We start from the raw sequence: 20,214 nt of genomic DNA on the forward strand, positions 1-20,214 counted from the left end.
TTCAGATTCATTCTAGGCAAGATAAAGAGACTGTTAATAATAATTATTATTAAATAATTTCCAAAGAGCCTTTGATCCTTAAAGTAGGTTAATAGGAATTGAATGAGAACACAGAAGCATGGCTTAGTTCTCTGCACTAACCAACTACAACATTAGCGATGGTCTTAAATCTTATAGTTGAAGTCAGAGATTTTTCTCCATAACTAGGTACAGAGAAAGGTTGTCAAGGTTTCTCTTGAATGCTATATATTATTTATTGATTTGGAGCATTCAATAGCTAATGCTAAGATTCACTAGGTTATGATAATATAACTTGGAATCAGGATCTTTGCCACTGACAGTTATGAAATATTTATTTTTTGTTCTTTGTCTTCACACATTTTCTAACTAAAGTTATTGACCCTGTGGGCTAATAACATAAAAACAGTTCTAGATAGCTTGAGGAGACAGTAATAAAATGATCAAAAAGTTGATTATTAAGCATTCTTACTATTTACTATTAATCTTTGAAAAGCCACCAGAAAAATCAAAAGCAAAAAATGCTATGGCATGTTCAGTACCTAGGACAGACCTAATGAAAATCAGGCATAGGTCAATGTGTTCTGATTTTGATTCCCTCTTTATATTTGAAGGAATTAGTAGAGAAATTTAATTAAGTGGGCTTTCACTGTAGGAGAATTCGATTTACTGACAAACTACATCCTCATTGTGATGCATCTTTCTCACAAATATACAAACCTTTTGGGAAATTGCAGCAGCATTCAAGTGAAAGTTTATAATATTTTATTCCTCTTGCCATATTGAAGTCAAGAGCTGATCACAAAGTGTATGTGGCTTGGAGATAGCGGTACCATTCTGTGCCATTCTGGCTAATGAAAATGTTATAGAAGTTATAGATGAAAATAAGTTTTTCAGGTTGAGTGAGTCTGTTGAAAAATATGGGCAAGGACTGTTGGTGGGAATGTAACTTGATACAGCCACTATGGAGAACAGTATGGAGGTTCCTTAAAAAACTAAAATTAGAACTACCATACAACCCAGCAATCCCACTACCGGGCATATACCCTGAGAAAACCATAATTCAAAAAGAGTCATGTACCAAAATATTCATTGCAGCTCTATTTACAATAGCCAGGACATGGAAGCAACCTAAGTGTCCATCAACAGATGAATGGATAAAGAAGATGTGGCACATATATACAATGGAATATTACTCAGCCATAAAAAGGAATGAAACTGAGTTATTTGTAGTGAGGTGGATGGACCTAGAGACTGTCATACAGAGTGAAGTAAGTCAGAAAGAGAAAAACAAATACTGTATGCTAACACATATATATATGGAATTTAAAAAAAGAAAAGAAAGAAAACGGTCAGAAGAACCTAGGGGCAAGACGGGAATAAAGATGCAGACCTACTAGAGAATGGACTTGAGGATACAGGGAAGGGGAAGGGTAAGCTGGGACAAAGTGAGAGAGTGGCATGGACATATATACACTACCAAATGTAAAATAGATAGCTAGTGGGAAGCAGCCACATAGCACAGGGAGATCAGCTCGGTGCTTTGTGACCACTTAGAGGGGTGGTATAGCGAGGGTGGGAGGGAGGGAGATGCAATACGGAAGAGATATGGGGACATATGTATATGTATAACGAATTCACTTTGTTATAAAGCAGAAACTGACACACCATTGTAAAGCAATTATATTCTAATAAAGATGTTAAAAAATTTTTTTAATTTTAAAAATTAAAAAAAATACGGGCAAGGCAACATACTGAGTTCTGTTAACAGATCTAAGGCAGTTACAAATCTGTTTTATTGACACATCAGAGTTGGGGAAGTTATAGAGAGAATTTGGTTTAGCTATTTTCTGTGTAATTTTTGTGTCTAGGATTATCTGCCATTGCCTAATTGATATTATGAAGGGTAAGACAAAGCAGAAAAGGGTTAATCTTATTCAGTGGTATTTTACCCTATAAAAAGTGCTTAGAACTTCAGAAAGACTCATTTGCATGCCGTAAGGCCAAAAGTATTATATTTCACTGTGTTGTTTACCATTAACTTCTTTCGCTAGCATAACCTGTTCTTATGGTTAACTCATTGATTTTATAATAATGTAGCTTCTATCAAAACAATAAAATAATGCATTTAAATATATTAAATGTTTATTAAGTTAAATTCATTTTGAGCCAGAGATTTATTTGAATGTGTCATTTCAGTAGAGCCCATTGTTACAGAAAGTTGAAGCATTTACATCTTTGTATCAACAACCACACAAGAATTTTGTTCACATTAACAAGAAATAAGTGGTGTTTGTGTTTAACTCTCTCAGATCTCCTTGTGACTATACTAGAAGATCAAACTATTTCATCTGCAAAAGGAAGTTTATCCTTTGGGAACAATTGCTTGAGATTTGTTCTGAGGGTTCACAAGGCGAAGGGGAGAACAGAGACTAAAGAAGCAAAATTGTGGCTTATACAAAAATAAGGTCTAAATGTATTTTGACTGTATCTTGAGGAAGATTTTATAATTTTACACCCATTAGAAAATCAGTTCTTGTTAGCCTTTTCATGCTTTTTATGAATAGTTTTATTTGAATTGATCCATTTTCATTTTTTTAATTGTAATATTATAATAATTCTAATAGAATTCTAATATTGACCTAAAATCTTATGGAAATCTGGTTGAGACCACATGATTTCTGTAGCTCTACCCTTTCAATACAAGTAGTCAAGATGGGCCTATTTTCTAAAAACAAAAGAGTATTTTTTTTTAATTTATTTATCTTAATTTATTTTTGGCTGTGTTGGGTCTTTGTTGCTGCACACAGGCTTTCTCTAGTTGTGGTGAGCAGGGGCTACTCTTTGTTACAGTGCGTGGTCTTCTCATTGGGGTGGCTTCTCTTGTTGCAGAGCATGGGCTTTAGGCACGTGGGCTTCATTAGTTGTGGCACACGGGCTCAGTAGTTGTGGCTCCCGGGCTCAAGAGCACAGGCTCAGTAGTTGTGGCGCATGGGCTTAGTTGCTCCGTGGCATGTGGGATCTTCCCGGACCAGGGCTTCAAACCTGTGTCCCCTGCGTTGGCAGGCAGATTCTTAACCACTGTGTCACCAGGGAAGTCCCAACAAAAGAGTATTGAGTGAGGTAATTAAGAGTGTTTTCTGTACGCTCTATGAGCTGATGCTGCCACTAAAATTATTATTATGTCTGCATACATTTTGTCTTCTCTTGAATGGCTTATATTGGCCTGTAAAGCTTTCTGCCACTTTTCCAGGGAGCCCCTTCTCTGTGATATATGAGATTCATATAGGAGCTCTAGAACAGAGAAGAGGAGGAGGTCTGCCCTTGGTTTTCCTTCTCTGCTCCTTAGGTTCTCGGAAAGGAAGGCCTAACAGGGGAAGGCTTCCCTCTTTCTTAGGTCTCATTTATCAATGGGAGAAAATTCCTGAAGCAAGAAAAGTAAAACTCCAAATAGGCTAAATTCTCTGCCTTCTAGAAAGTACCCTAACCTATAACATTATCTATTATTTATTATAATATTATTATTATTATAGCATATCTTAGCTAAGATTTTACTTGTTTTAAACATCAGAATTTTAAAAACTTTTTTACATTGAACTGTGAATGAATTATGGTACCTCATAACAGCTCCAGAGGTATTTGTTAATTCGAAGGAATTTCTAATTGATGCAAGTTTAGACAGTGTCTGTGTTATCACTAAATAATATCTTGAAGTAGGAACTATGCCATATGGCTTTGTATCTCCAAAGTACCTAACGCTGTATCTTACTAATACTAGTCATTCCAAAAATATTTGAATGAAAGGATATTTGGGATGTGGCTTCTTTGGGTCTCTTCTAGGTAGAAAGGTGACCCAGCCACCCATCCATCTCCATACATTACAGTGTCAAATGGACCTCAGTTTACCTTCCTGCCAGAGTCTTCCCTTCATTTCCCAAGAACAGATTATAGAAACTTCCCTTCTTATAACTCACCCAACATCTGTCCTATCCTCCTCAGCCTCTACCATGTCTTGTTTTGTTTATGATTGGGGTGGCTCTGTAGGAATTCAGCCCTCAGTAATTGATGATGTGTAAAAATCTTTGCTGTGGTCTATGTGTCCCACTTTTTTGCATTGTTTGCCTCTTAGAAGCTGGACTGGAATCAAATGTATCTGTCCATTCTATATGTCTGACTTTTCCCAAAAACCCACAACTTAATAGTATTTGGTTATGCTTAGGCTTAATGATGTGTTGCTTACCTGTTCCTGGAATAGCTTTAGAAAATGCTTATTTGTTAATGCTGAAGAATTTGAAAGGAAACCAGGGAAAGAAATAGTGGTTGTCATGGAATGGTTTACCTAATCACTATCCCTTCTGGAGAAGGTATCCAGCCCAGTATCTGGCACATAATAAGTACTCCATGTATATTTGTTGGCTAAGTATCTAAGAATTTTTCTGAGTAGTTACTTTAGTATACATACTAAAATTTTATATTGCTCCAAGTACCCTTAGCATCCTGCCTAGTATTTAAAACTTTTAAAATTATAGCTATTCTCTATCTATATATACATGATGAAAGCTAGAAAATTAATTAGAATAGAAAATTTTTTTCTATTTGGACACTAAACTGAAAAGTAGAATAGTTTTTTGGGTGAACACCAAACTAAGTCACATGTAAAGAGGGTCCTTCAAAATGAGCATAAATTAAGTATCAAATATCCAATCTCTTTTTTAAAGCAGCTAATTGTAAGCATGTATTCATTAAGTTGTATCTTGGCATAAGTGTGGCTGTTATTAAGCACATGGAATGGAATGAAACCACATAGAATGAAATGAATGTCAAGCAGATGATTATTTTTTTTTTAGATCTCTGAAGATAGGGGTGGGGAATCTATCACACAGGCATATGTAACTTGGGCATAAAAATAGTAACATGCATTTGAAGAAAATATATTTCGAAAGAACGTGACCTTAATACAAGGCTAAAACACTGGCATGCCTTTTAGAATTTATCTCCCAGGAACTCTTGGGGAATCAAAGCTTTTTGACATCTCTGACATTGAATACTCTTCCTGTAGCACAACTGTCAAATAACAGTGTTAAGGAAGAGCAATTTAAATGAAGGACTGTTTCTGGCAGCTCTCTGAAGGTCATCCAGTAAGTAAGGCTGAGGTATAACTCAAAGACAGGTTATGTACTGTGAACTATGAACATTAGCTATTTCTTTTCTTCAGGTGTAAAATTTTATTTAGCGATATATAGATAGATAGATAGATAAGCATATAAATTTTATATATAGATATAAAATATTTTAGAATCAGGGCTGAAATGTGTTTTCTAGAAAAGATGTAAATGGAAGAAGAGCAGTAGTTCGAAGGAATAAGTGTCTATACAGCTAAAACCTTGTTGAAGGAATTCAGAAACATTTCACAATCTTATGAAGTTTTTAAACTCAGGTTTTTGACAGGTAGCGTTTCATATTATTTAGAAAACCTTGCCAGTTGACATTAAATAAATAAATCACACTGAGACACAATAAAGAATAAAGAGCTCTCTCTGTAGCTATTGCTGGTGGTAAGCTCATAGTAACGTCTTCTGTGGTTTCTTTCATTGTCTTAGGATTTTCAAATAAAAGCAAGACTAAGTCAATATGAATTTTAAGTCTGTTATAAGAATATATGTTAAATTTCTCAGTGTTTTTTCCTTATGGTCAAAATCTGTTAAAGTAGAAACATGGGTCTTCCAACCAAATCCTTCCAATTAGTGCTGCTAGGAATAGCAACTTAATTCCCTTCCTCCTACCCCATATTCATGGGGTCCTGGCTACCCTGTGGCTGACTATAGACCTGTAAATCAAAGGTTATGGGTTTGTCTAGGAACTATACAAAGTGTAGGCATCGTGGCTCTACCTTGCATCTCAGGCAGCTTTACCACCTGGTCTACCCTACAGTTAAACTAGCTTAGACTTGGGCTTAGTCCTCAAAACTACATGGGGTGATGAAGTCTTTCCTAAACTGAGATCACTCTCAAAGGTCTAAAGGACTCCAAGAAACTAGGATAAAGATTAGTGTTGTTTACCTCTTTTGAAGGGGCGATTAGTTGTTCCTCCTCTCATTTGACTACCAAATCCATAGTGTACCCAAAGCTCTTTGTGCATCAGAATTAACTATTGGAATGACACTTAAATTTAATTGACAGTATACTGTTGGTGAAAGTATAAAATATTAACATGCTTTTTTAGAATCTTGGCAGTGTTTCCCAAACACTTTCATTACGTGCTTACACTTTGGCCCAGGAATTGCAATTCTACAAGTTTAGACTAATAAAATGATCACATGTATAATGATATTGATGGTCAAAAAATAAATTGGGAAGAACTCAAATATCAAACAGCTGGCTGAACAAATTACAATAAAATCTATGCAATGAAATTTAATACAGCACTTCATATATGTAATGCAGAGATTTATTAGCATAGAAAACTGTTCACAATATACTGATGAGTCAGAACATACATATTGCGCGATTCCATTTTGGGAAAAGAAAAAGTGTGTGTGTGTGTCAAGTACGTGTGTGTTTTTTAAAATAGCCTGAATATTTGCATTTCATCTGTCCCCAAATTCTGTCAGCTCTACTTTGAAATAATCCAGAATCCCGCCATAAAATCACATCATCCTTCTGCTCAAAATCCCCCAAGGCTTCCATTCTCTCTTGGATTTTAATCTCGAAGTAAAAGCCAAAGTCATTACAGTGGCCTTCAAGATCCTATGTGCTCTCGCCACCACCATCCCTCTCAAGGAAAACAAAATAAATAAACATAAAAATAAATAAACATAAAAAACAAAATAAATAAACATAGCAAAACAGAAACAGAGTCATAGATACAGAGAACATCAGGTGGTTGCCAGAGGGGAGGGGTTGTGGGTTGAGTGAAATAGGTGAGGGAGATTAAAAGGTACACACTTCCAGTTATAAAATAAATGAGTCATGGGAATAAAATGTACACCATGGGGAATATAGTCAATAATATTGTAATATCTTTGTATGGTGATGGATGGTAACTAGACTTATTATGATGATCATTTTGTAATGTACAGAAATATTGAATTACTGTGTTGTGTAACAGGAGCTAACATAGTGTTGTAAGTCAATTATACTTCAAAAACAAACAAACAAACAAGAATCCCAAACAAACAAATGAACTCAGAAAGACCACATGAAATAGGTCAGATCTGTGGTTACAAGAGGCTGGGTGTGGCAGGAGGGGGAATTGGATGAAGGTAGTCAAAAGGTACAAACTTCCAGTTATAAGATAAGTACTAGGGATGTGATATTCAACATGATTAATATAATTAACACGGCTATATGTTTTTTATGAAAATTGCTAAGAGAGTAAATCCTAAGAGTTCTCATCACAAGGAAAAAAAATTATTTATTTATTTATTTATTTTGCGGTACGCGGGCCTCTCACTGTTGTGGCCTCTCCCGTTGCGGAGCACAGGCTCCGGACGCACAGGCTCAGAGGCCACGGCTCACGGGCCCAGCCGCTCCGCGGCATGTGGGATCTTCCCGGACCGGGGCACGAACCCGTGTCCCCTGCATCAACAGGTGGACTCTCAACCACTGCGCCAACAGGGAAGCCCGGAAAAAATATTTTTTCTTTTTCTTTATTTTATATCTATATGAGATGATGGATATTCACTAAACTTTTGTGGTAATCATTTCATGGTATATGTAAGTCAGATCATTATGCTATAATGCTTTCAACTTGTACAGTGCTGAATGCCAATTATATCTCAGTAAAACCACAAGGAAAAAAATACATGTTAAGTTCTATGTGTAAATGAGTATTATCCCCCTAAAAGTCGTTCTCTTCTCTTCCCATTATTTGCCCCTCCCTATACACACACCATTTAGTCAATAACTAAAAGCAGGTAAAATCAAAAGAAGTCAACATTCTTCAACTTCCAGAATTGTTCCAACCAATCATTGGTTTCATGAGTTCTCCCCCCACAACCCCCAAGAGGCTTAGAAACAGGACTTTCCAGTCATATTTATATACTCCACCTATCCCAGATATAAATATATCTATTATATATTTATCTTATAACTTCACGTTACTGTTATTAGTAGTTCTGAAAGTTTTTCGTTCATTTTCTTGGAGTTTTTAGGAAGACATTTATATTTATATAATCTTCAAATAATGATAATTGTTTTTTCTAACGTGTGCCTTATTTCATCTCATTATATATTTGCTTTGGCTAGAACTTTCAAAATAATATCCGTAATAGTGAGCATCCCCACTTTGTTTATTATATTAAAATAAATGTCCTTGGCATTTTTCAGTTAAGTATATTGTGAATCTTGGTGTCAGATAAATATTCTTTGCCATATTGAATAAGTTCCTCCTCCCTCTATTTCTCAGGAAAAGAAAGATTAGGAAGACCTAAAATTTTGTCAAAATGCTTTTTCAGCATCTAGCCTGATGATCAAAGTGGCTTTATTCCTGTGACCTAGTTTTATTGCATTATAGTTGTAAAAATTCTACATTTGCAATTTCTTCTTTTACTTGTGTTTGTTGTGTGTGTGTGTGTGTGTGTATGTCGACTAATATCTAATGTCTTTCTAAATTTCCCTTGAAGATTTAAAAAATATATGCAGTCTCTGTTTACCAGAAAGCAGTGTTCAATATATATATCTGTTAAATTGAACTTGTGGTTTGTATTATATAAAGTGTCCATAACCTCATTAAGTTTTCTACAAAATATGTCAAAGGCTTAGATATTACAGTAATTTTTGTAATTTATTCTTTCCATCTAACTAATATTTTGTTATATATTTTGCTGTGATGTTGTCCTGTACATAAAAATATATAATAGATTTTCATTATGGATGGTAGTTATGAGTAATATAAAAATGGTGTTTGTTCTTAATCCTTCTGCTCTTAGTTCATTTCTGTCTCATTAATATTACCACCTCTGCTTTCTTACTGTTTCGTTTTCTTGTATTTCCTCTTATTTTTTATCTTTCTATATTATTTTGTTTTCAGTATATTTCTTATAAATAACAGACCCAGTCTGAGAGCATGTGTTCTAATAGAGGAGTTTAGTTCATTTAACTTTGTTGTGATTTATTTGTTCTTACATCTATCACCTTATGTCTTGTTTTCTGTGCTTTCTTTCCATTTTTTTTTTCTGTTAAGCTTTTGCTTTATTCATTGGGTTTTTCTCCCAAGTAATTTTAATGCTCTCCTATTCGTGGTAATCTGAGTTAATTTAAATGTGTATTGTATATGTATCTGTGGGGGTTGCGGGGAGACGTGGCTTTTTTTTTTTTTTTTTTTTTAGCTGCACTGGGTCTTGTTTACCGCATGCAAGATCTTCGTTGCGGCATGCAGGATCTTTTAGTTTTGGCATGCAGGATCTTTTAGTTGTGGCATGTGGGATCTAGTTCCCCCACCAGTTCTCTGATAGTTCCGGGCCCCCTGCATTGGGAGCATGGAGTCTTACCCACTGGACCACCGGGGAAGTCCCAGTATGTAGCTTTTTTATGTAGGACAGAATCATCTATGTGTTTTGATGTCTTCTATTGGAAGTCAAGAAGTTTATCTTCCTTTCACTTTCTTCTCTCCACACAGTTTTTACATTTTTAATAATCTTACACTTCATTATTCTATAGCCATTCTCATAATGGCTAAGAGTGGTGCATACTCTGGTAGACTGTCTGCATTTGAATCCTAGCTCTTTGACTCTGGACACCCAATACCTTAGTTTCCTCTTTTTTTTTTAAGAATAGTCTCTATTTTTTAAAAAAAATATTTATTTATTTAGGCTTAGTTGCGGCAGGTGGGATCTTTAGTTGCGGCATGCAGACTTCTTAGTTGCAGCATGCATGCAGGATCTAGTTCCCTGACCAGGGTTCAAACCCAGGTCCCCTGCACTGAGAGCGTGGAGTCTTACCCACTGGACCTCCAGGGGAGTCCCAGTTTCCTCTTTTTTAACAGGGGATGGGTATAATAGTACAATGTCACAGAGTGGTTGGGAGGATTAAATAATTCATATAAAGTGCCTGATACATAATAAACATTTAATAAGTCGACATGCCATGATTATTTTATCAATAACCATTATTTAAGCTTAACTCTGTTCTACTGATTTTATTGCTCACTTAATTTACTGCTCATTTCTGAATTGATCTCACCTTCCCCATCTTTATTTCTTTATTTTGATTGATTTTTTTGTCATTGCTGGCTGAAGAATTTCCTCAACCAGGGGTTGGCAAACTTTTTCTTAAAGGACAAGATAATTATTTTAGGCTTGCTGGCCATAAGGTCTCTGTCACAGCTACTCATTTCTGCCCTTGTACCTCAAAAGCAGCCATGGACAATACATAATCAAATGGCTAGCCAGCAGATCATAGTTTACCAATCCTTGCTTAAGAATTTTGTTACTGTTTTTTGTGGAATTTTGTTAGGAAAAATCTGTGGATTATATAGTTTCAAAGTCCTTGCCTGTCTGAGACAGTCTTCTGTTGCTAATATAGGTAAATGATGAGTTGACTTGTATGTAATTCTTAAATGAAAATTGTTTTCCCAGGACTTCCCTGGTGCCACAAATAAAGATCCCATGTGCTGCAACTAAGATCTGGTGCAGCCAAATAAATAAATTTTATAAATAAATAAATGAATAAATAAAATTTGTTTTCCCTCAAGATTCTATAGAACTTGCTCTGTGGTGTTCATGTTGTTGAGAATTATGATACAACCCAATATTTTCTTCTTTATGATAACTTTTTTTTTCTTCCTGTATAGTTGGGGTCTCTTTTTCTTTATCCATGGCGTTTGTCATTTCACTAGGGGAGGGTTTTTTTTTTCCTGTCTTAAAAGAGCAAGCCCAAGAAGAAAAGCTAGATTGTTACATTTACACACCATGAACTTCAGCTATTTCAGATCACTTTATTGTCTTTCCTTTTTCCCCACTAAGGAAAATTTCTGGATATTATATTCCAAAAGTTAGCAATAAAAATGTCATATCATTTTATCATTTCAAATTGCAAATCATGGGAAAAACTAGATATTTTAAGTGGTAGAATGTTTACTATTTTATATAGTTTGGGCCCCCTGTATTTCAATTTAATGGGAGCATACAGCTGCACAGCCACAGAAAACATATTCAGGAAACAGTCTAAATAACTTACCCATGTTTGAGCATATTCAATCACTAAATGGTTATTAATTAAAATTTGTTAGTATAGTCAGAAAGTTATTACCATGTTTTTTAAAAAATATTTATTTATTTATTTGGCTGTGCCAGGTCTTAGTTGCAGTACACGGGATCTTCGTTGTGGCATGTGGGATCTTTTAGTTGCAGCATACAGAATCTTTAGTTGTGGCATGCGAACTCTTGGTTGCAGCACGTGGGATCTAGTTCCCCAACCAGGGATCGAACCCCGGCCCCCTGCATTGGGAGCATGGAGTCTTAGCCACTGGACCACCAGGGAAGTCCCTACAGTGTTTTAAATTGTAATTCTAGCACAACCAACAGCGAAAACCTTGGTTTAACTGTATATCATAACACAGTGTCTTCTATAACCAATTATAGTAGATGTGGATTTTTTTTAATTTGTCATTTCAGATCTTGCATTTCAAGAATAATCATTTGCCTGATTTCAGAGCAAAATGCCTTAGTTATTCTCATCATCACCATTGACTTCAGATGACATGATTAATAGTGGATATTTTGGTCAGTAGATAATTCTACAAGACAATGATGAGGGCAAGCCTGACTATGGGACTTCTGAGTTGATGCAGAAAGTGTAATTGTTAAATTTTTGAGCCACTGATATTGTTCATGCTATGCCTTGCTTCACATAAATACACCTTTTTACAAAGTTAACTGTGTATAAAAATTAAATAAGATACATAGCTTTATAAAAGGAAATATTCCTTGACTTTGTCCTTATCTTTTATCATTCTGTAAGTCTTCTGTTTTTCAAATATCTGCAGTCCTTTTACTAGGTATAATGTTAGACTGGCTCTTATCATGAAACCTAATATTAGAAAATGCTGAAGAGACTAATAGATTATCAAAGTAACTGTAAAATACTTTATTAACAGAAGTCAAATCAGACTTAGAAGGCAATTAGGTCATTGAAAAGAAAATTGATCTGCTGTTGCTTAAGTATGTTTTAAAAAAATTCTTAGGACATTTTCATTTAATGTAGCACCCTTCTTTGGAAGCTAAATCATCCCAAGGAAATGCTATAGTACAACTACAATGCATCATACCATAGGAACTTTTTTTCTCCACTCTGTGTAAAAAGGGCAGAAAGATTCTTCCAGGCTGCACCTAGGCATCATACCTTGAAGAATTCAGAAGAACTGAGAGAGGGGCAGTTTTTTTGAAACCTAATCTTGCAGGTTTTTCTTCTCCTTTTCCCAAGCCTAATGTGAGAAAACAAGACACTAAGCCCTTATATAAGAAAAATGTTAATATATTAGTCTGCAAAGAAGAAGTCCTATTGTTATTAGAAAGGATAAGTCATTCCAGAATTAACTATATTTAGAATACTGCATTTATGGGAGGCATTGGCCCTCTCAAGTACCCCAGAGGGGGCTATTAGGATGTTGAAGTTCTGGAAACAAGTTCTGAGAAACCTTTAGTAAAGACATGACACTATGCTTTTATGTATTCAGAGGGCCAGCATATATGAGGAAGCGGTTATATTTTTTTATTTCTCTAGAAAATTAAATTAGGACAATTTGTAAGAGCTACAAAGAATTAGATCTGGGCTCTGCATGAGGAAAAAAGTTCAATTAATATGGCCAACAATGGTTACACCGCAGAAGTGGTGACCTCCCTCTCAGAAATAATCAGAGGCTGTGTGATCATCCTTATAAATTCAGTAGGCAGGTTCATCATTGAAGAGAGGTGTGTCATATTATATGAATTTCTTTTCTAACTCAGAGTTCTCTGATATTGCATATTAATACCTCATTTGTCCTAGGCATCATTTTAAAACAGGAATGGTAGAGGTGGGAATTTTGTGGTAGGAGAATCAAACCAACAGAAAATAAGAAACTGGGCTTCCCTGATGGTGCAGTGGTTGAGAATCTGCCTGCCAATGCAGGGGACATGGGTTCGAACCCTGGTCTGGGAAGATCCCACATGCCGCAGAGTAACTGGGCCCATGAGCCACAACTACTGAGCCTGCGCGTCTGGAGCCTGTGCTCCGAAACGAGAGGCCGCGATAGTGAGAGGCCTGCGCACCGTGATGAAGAGTGGCCCCTGCTTGCCGCAACTAGAGAAAGCCCTCGCACAGAAACGAAGACCCAACACAGCCAAAAATAAATAAATTTATTTATTTATTTATTTAAAAAAAAAAAAAGAAAATAAGAAACTTGTTTATGTTATAACCTGTCCATTTTTTTTGTTGTTGTTCATTCCGTCAGTACTACCAAAAGAGAATTTAAGGCATAATGACTCATTATGTTGTGGAAAAGCCAGAATTAGAGCCCAAGTCATTTGCATTTCTGTTAAAGAAAAATAAGTGAAAGTCATGAAAATCTTGAGACAGATAGTGTTGTTGCTATCTGATTATTTGACTTACCACATATAGAAAAACTTTTTTTTTTCTTATTACTAAAACAACGTAGAAAAATCTACTGTGCTTTGAGCAAGTCAAGAGTTGTTATTGCTGTTGTCATTATTGTCAATGATAGAATAATGTAAAAATGTTTTATTCTTAACTAGAACAGATCTAATGTATATCCATTTACTTATAGCAAAGACTATCATGGAATTATGAGTAAAGGATGTATAGTGATGAACTTTGTATAGAATTCCATTGTTTTGATCAGTTCCAATGTATAATTGTTTTAGAAATTGATGCGCAGAAAGTAGATTAAGCCATTAACACAAGGAGCGGGCAGAGCAGAGCTTCACTGTCACTCTACAAGCAGCCTGGAATTCAAAAGAATTCCTCTCTCTGTACCTTTCTATGGAAATAGGTTGTGAATTAATGTAAACTCAAGACACCTTTAGCTTTCCAGAGCAGCTAGATTTAAAAATTACTCCAAAGCCTACATTTAAAGGGAGACAGGAGAGTATGAGAAAATTGCCTAGCAGCATATTCCTGTGTAGCATGTTTCACTTAAAGCAAGCTGGTTTTTTACTTAAGTGCTTTGACATGATCAACAGATGAAGATTGAATAGACTGAGAGAACTACTCCTTGCCTGATAGACTGCTAAGGCCTAAGTGGGAGTGTGCACAGCTGCTGCCCTGACTTGCCATATCAGTGACCAGGGCACAGGAGCTCAGCCTGAGAGTGTCAGCACATATTCTTTAATAAACACTCTGAGTCGCTCCACATAAAGCAGATATCCTGGGAGTAAGCCAGGATAAAAAGATAAAGAAACCTCAAGCAGTATAGGATGTGCTTTGTTCGGTAAAGTGAATTTAACCTTAGTTGTAGGAGAACATATAAGTATGATTTGCCATAATAACTCATTCAGTCATATAAATGACTGGGCATATGCCATCACAGAACTCACAGGATAGTAGGAATAACAGATCATGATAAAGCTAAAATTTTGAGAACTCTGTGTCCCCTCTGTAATCAGTGGAGATAGGGAATGAGAATGCTGCTTTAATTCAGGAGTAGCAGCACTTTGACTGCTTCTGGCCAGATCTTTCCCTATTTCTATTCATTTGGACCACATTTCCCTTGATGTTGTGATACCGCCTCCTCTGTCACTGCTTCCTTTCTTTTTCCTTTCACCTTAAGTATTGGTTTCCAGCTCATTCTACCCTTTCTTTACCCTTCTCCTCAACCTTCAGTTCTCCATGGACAACTTCATTTCAGGTCTTTGCGGCTAACATATTTATGCTAATGATTCCCAGCTTTAACCTCTCTCTTCTAAGCTTTAGACCCATATTTCCACCTATCTCCTGAACATTTTCATCTGAATATGCTATGGACTCCTTGAATTCAGGAGGTCCTATCTGAATTCATTTTTTTTCTCAAACCTTTTCCATTCCTTTTATCTCTTGATTAGTGATATGCAGGCTACCTGGTAGCCTAAGCCAGTCATGCTGTCCGCCTTTTTTACTCTTAACTCATCACAGCTAATTAATCATTAAGTTATATACTTTCTGCCTCAAGTTATTTCAGATACGTTTCCTTCTCTCCATGACCACCGCCATCACCTCAGTTCACATTTGCACCATTTACAAGAGCTTTTATGATCTTCTCTGAGGCTGCTTCTTGTTTTCCAACTCATCCTTCACACTGTAGCCAGAGAAGTTCTTTCTGAATGCCTGTGTGATTGTGGCACTCCTCCACTTAAAACTTTCAGTGACCTCATATTGTCTGCAGTTCTTACAATTTCAAGAATCTGTAAGGATTAGGCAAATAATGTATGTGAGTGCAGTGGTCCAAGTTTGAGACAATAGGGGAGAACAGGGAGGCACTCCTGTTTAAAGAAATTCATATTTAGAATTTTTAAAAATATGTGACAAGTCTATCAGAGAATCTGATGTTGTCTATGCCTATGAGTGCAACCAAGCTTAAACTACTGAGCTCCTCACATACAATGTTTCTTTGATATCAGGTAAATCCTTTAGATGGACCACTTGAAACTCTGAGCTATTGCAGAGACTGATGTAACCAGTGAGTCATGTTTGGTTGTTTTGTTTCTAAGTCAAAACATACCAGAATAAAGAGTATTGGTTTATTATTTTAAGTACCACTGTCTTCATATTGGAGGCTGTGGAACATAATGAAAAAATTATGGGCTTTGGAGTCAGTGTTGACCTATGTTCACTTACCAGGTCTGCTGCCTATTAGCTGTGTGATTTTGAATTAGTCATTTAGTGACTTTGAGCCCCAATTTCCTACTCTGTTGAAAAAATTAAGAAAGAAATAAAATTTTCAGTATTGAGAATACAAAATCAGATAACAGCTTAGAATTATTCAGCCCAGTGCTTGGTACATAGTAACTCTTCAGTAAACGATAGCATCCAGACAGGTAGGAATAATTTGAGAAGTGACAATAAATATACGAAAATCTAATCCCCCCCCCACTGCATCCTTCTCAGCAATCATACTGGTGGCCTAAGAAGAGCAAACCTGTTGGAAGCCATTATCAAGTGAAACAGGCAATTGGAAACTGACAAGCACGTGATTCACCCAGGCAACTAAAAACCAGGAACTTACCCACTTAGTTGGCTAGCTAGGTGAAAATGGAATTTAAGCCTAGAAAGTGTTGATACTGACAAATTCATGAGCATGATGGGAATATGGACTGTCTGTAACAATGCATAATACACTAAGCCCTTTTGTCTACATATAATCTTTAATTGTTATTTTTTTTTTTACTAAAAGTGATAATTAACTGAAAATTTAATTCAGTAGTATTAGGATATATAGGAAATTTTATTTTGGTTTATTCTCTATAGCTATATAAATTTGAAGCACCAAAGGAAAGAGGTAAACGACTTAGCTTTCTTCTTTTTTTTTTTGGCCACGCGACATGGCCTGTGGCATCTTAGTTCCCCAACCAGGGATCAAACCCAGGCCCCTGCAGTGACAGTGCCGAGTCCTAACCACTGGACTGCCAGGGAAGTCGCTATTTTCTTTAGTAGAACGTTTAGCATTGGTAAGGAAGGAGGGCTGTTCTATTTATATTTTATCCTAATGCACAAATATATTAATTTTATTTTGATTAACCTAGGAACATTAAAGAAGTCTTGAAACACTTTCATCATTCACTTAAAGGAAAAAAATATATACTGTCTTCTCAAGCTTTGCACTTTTCATTTTGTTTTTTAAACATTTAAGTGTACTTTGCTTAGTAATTTGTGTACCCAGCTGACATGGTTAAAATAGGGGGCTGGGTAGCTGACATTGTGCTTTTCTGCCTTACCACAGAGCTATAGTGACATTGAGTAGAGCGGTGTAGGTAATAACCTGTTGGCAGAATGATATCCACTGAACTCCTGGTTGTACTTACAGTGGAGAGACTAGAAAAAACAAAGTAGAAAGCTAGCTTGTTTTAAAAAGGCAAGACAAAGACTTAGAGTTTTAGCTTCTTACTTTGCAGCAGTATATCTCACCCCAAATAGACTTTCATGCCCAGATAAATAACACTATATTTAAGTAACAGAACAATGTTAATATTATTCAGTTAAGAGGATGGTTTCTAAGAAAGCAAAGCTGAAGTATTTAAAAAGAGAGTGTTGAAACACAAAGATAGACAAGTGCTATCTTTACTGGCCAGGGTAAAATTCTCTTTTGGTTTTAAGGACTATTGCTAAAAGGTTGATTAAGATACATATGGTGGCATTCTGTGACTTGATATTACATTTTAATGTTTAACTATCTTTTTTTCTTAAAGGAATGATTATTTTTGGTCAATACCTTCTAAATATTTTTCTTTTTTCTTCCTCCCTCCCTCCTGTCCTTCCTTCCTTCCTAACTTGCAGCTCCTCAGAGAAATTTTGAAATTGCCTTCAAGATGTTTGACTTGAATGGAGATGGAGAAGTAGACATGGAGGAGTTTGAACAGGCAAGTTTTCCTGGAAATTTCCTTTGAATACATTAATATTTAACACATTTTCATGTGCCTTGGAGTTACTGTGGTCTTGGTCAGTATATTCTGATGCTATCCAGTTTTTGAAGTACCAAATGTATCATTTTTCAGAATTATCTCCACTTTTAATAGGTGAAGTTTTTTTGTTTGTTTTTACTCTAAATGTAAGGAATTATTTGAGCATATTACTAAGGTCAACATTGCTCTGATTCCCCAACATGAATTAGATCTAATGCTGAGAGGCTAAGTTACGGTTATTCAATCATATATCCAATCAACATTTATTAAATAGCTCCTTTGTGCTAGGCAGTTCCAGAATACAAGGATGAATGACATATGTTCTGAAAGGATTTCTGTAAGAGAAGGAAAAATGGTACGATGCCTTTTACTGTAGCAGGTTCCAGCCATAAAAGTATATAGTTTCTTCTGAATCCTAGGAAGAGATTACATTTCCATCAAACTTCTGTTCTTGGAGGGCCATGGTGTCTCTCCAGGTATAATTATTATGTTTGGTAGAAGTGGTTTCAAAACAGAAAAAAATATATATGTGGGAGATAACATTTTGTATTCACAATGAGTAAAGAGGCAAAAAGGAAGTGGGAGAAAGTATCAGGAATAGTGTATCTTTAAATAAGAAATGCACAGAGACAAATATTTCAAAATACCTACAGATACTTATTCAAATTTGCAAGCTATGTCTGTCTAATACCTTCACTTTTCGTAATTCTGCACTTCACTGGTGTTACCAGGCAGCCTCAAATGATTATAAATAGACTTATTTTGGTATTTTTAATTTTATTTTACACAGAACTATTTTATTTTTATTGAGATATAGTTAACATATAACATTGTTTTAGGTGTATGACATAATAATTTGACCTATGTATATACTTTGAAATGATTACCACAATAAATTTAGTTAATATCCATCACCACACGTAGTTTTTTTTCTTGTGATGAGAACTTTTAAGATCTCCTCTCTTAGCAGCTTTCAAATATACAATTTAGTTTTGTTAACTATAGTCTCCATGCTTATATCCCCAAGGCTTATTTATCTTATAAGTGGAAATTTAGACCACCTTCACTCATTTTGCCCACCCTCCATCCCCTGCTTCTGGCAACCAACAATCTGTTCTCTGTGCCTGTGAGTTCAGCTTTTTTTGGATTCCACATATAAGTGAGATCATATAGTATTTGCCTTTCTCTCTCTGACTTATTTCATCCAGCATAATGCCCTCAACGTTCATCCATGTTAATCACAAATGGCAGGATTTACTTCCTTTTTTATGTCTGAATAACATTCCAGTATGTGTGTGTGTGTGTGTGTGTGTGTGTGTATGTATCATATTTTCTTTATCCATTCATCTGCCAGTGGACACTTAGGTTGTTTCCATGTCCTGGCTATTGTGAATAATGCTGCAATGAATGTGGTGGGGGGTGCTGAAGATATCTCTTCAACATAGTGATTGGTTTCCTTTGGATAAATACTCAGAAGTGGAATTGCTGGATCATATGATAGTTCTAGTCTTAATGTTTTGAGGAATCTTCATGCTGTTTTCCATACTGGCTACGCCAATTTACATTCCCACTAGTGCCTGAGGATTCCCTTTTCTCCACATCCTCACCAACATTTTTGGCATTGCTGTTGAAATGCTGAATGACTTGGAGCAGTCACTCCACCATTCTGCTCACTTGACAGAGAAGGGAGTATTAATTTCATCTAATATGATCCCTTGATAACTGGCCTTGTTAAACGGATGGAACTTGTAATATTGATCACAAGGAATTTTGATGTAAAAACTCTTTAGAGAAACAAAAATAATTATGAGGTGGTTCAGGAGTGAATAGCTCTCATTAGAAGTTTCTCTGCTTCATTGTTCTACGTTCTACATTTTTGGGCAATATAATAATTCTTTAAGTTGAAAGTGCACTAAGCTTTAAAACATTCAAACTTTGATTTCCAGCTAAATAGGTATTTTCTTGACGGTAAATTTGTCAAGCTTACAAAAAACGTAAAACAGAACCAGTATGAGGACACACACATTTCATCATTGTGTATCTTCAAAGTCAATGTGGTGTGAAGCAAGCTAATACCTAATATTACTCTTTTATTCATCTTTTTCAAAAATCACTTTGATCATGCATAAACATAAATTACTAAAAAACATTACATGACTGTAAATAGTGTAGGTTTTCTCTGACCTTTCTTTTCTTTTTTTATAAATTTATTTAATTTATTTATTTATTTTTGGCTGAACTGGGTCTTCATTGATGCACGTGGGCTTTCTCTAGTTGTGGTGAGCAGAGGCTACTCTTCATTTGTGGTGCACGGGCTTCTCATTGCGGTGGCTTCTCTTTTTGCAGAGCACAGGCTCTAGGCGCACGGGCTTCAGTAGTTGTGGCATGTGGGCTCAGTAGTTGTGGCTCACGGGCTCTAGAGCGCAGGCTCAGTAGTTGTGGCGCACGGGCTTAGTTGCTCCACGGCAGGTGGGATCTTCCCAGACCAGGGCTTGAACCCATGTCCCCAGCATTGGCAGGCAGATTCTTAATCACTGTGCCACCAGGGAAGCCCCCAGATCCTTTTCTTTAACCCATTTCATAGCAGATCATAAAACAGAACTAAC

At 36.0% G+C, this 20,214-nt stretch overlaps 1 protein-coding gene across 2 annotated transcripts in view; it reads left to right on the forward strand.

Moving 5' to 3' along the window:
• Positions 1 to 20,214, forward strand: part of MICU1 (mitochondrial calcium uptake 1) — a 198,250-nt gene that overhangs the window by 101,639 nt on the left and 76,397 nt on the right. For both annotated transcript variants that reach the window (XM_082855096.1, XM_082855095.1), the window contains one exon: positions 17,484 to 17,566. In XM_082855096.1, coding sequence (XP_082711222.1) covers positions 17,484 to 17,566 — 83 coding nt within the window. The remainder of the gene's footprint in view (positions 1 to 17,483; positions 17,567 to 20,214) is intronic.

The sequence above is a fragment of the Leucopleurus acutus genome (genome assembly GCF_964270905.1).
Source record: "Leucopleurus acutus genome assembly, chromosome: 14".
NCBI classification, from domain to species: Eukaryota; Metazoa; Chordata; class Mammalia; order Artiodactyla; family Delphinidae; genus Leucopleurus; species Leucopleurus acutus.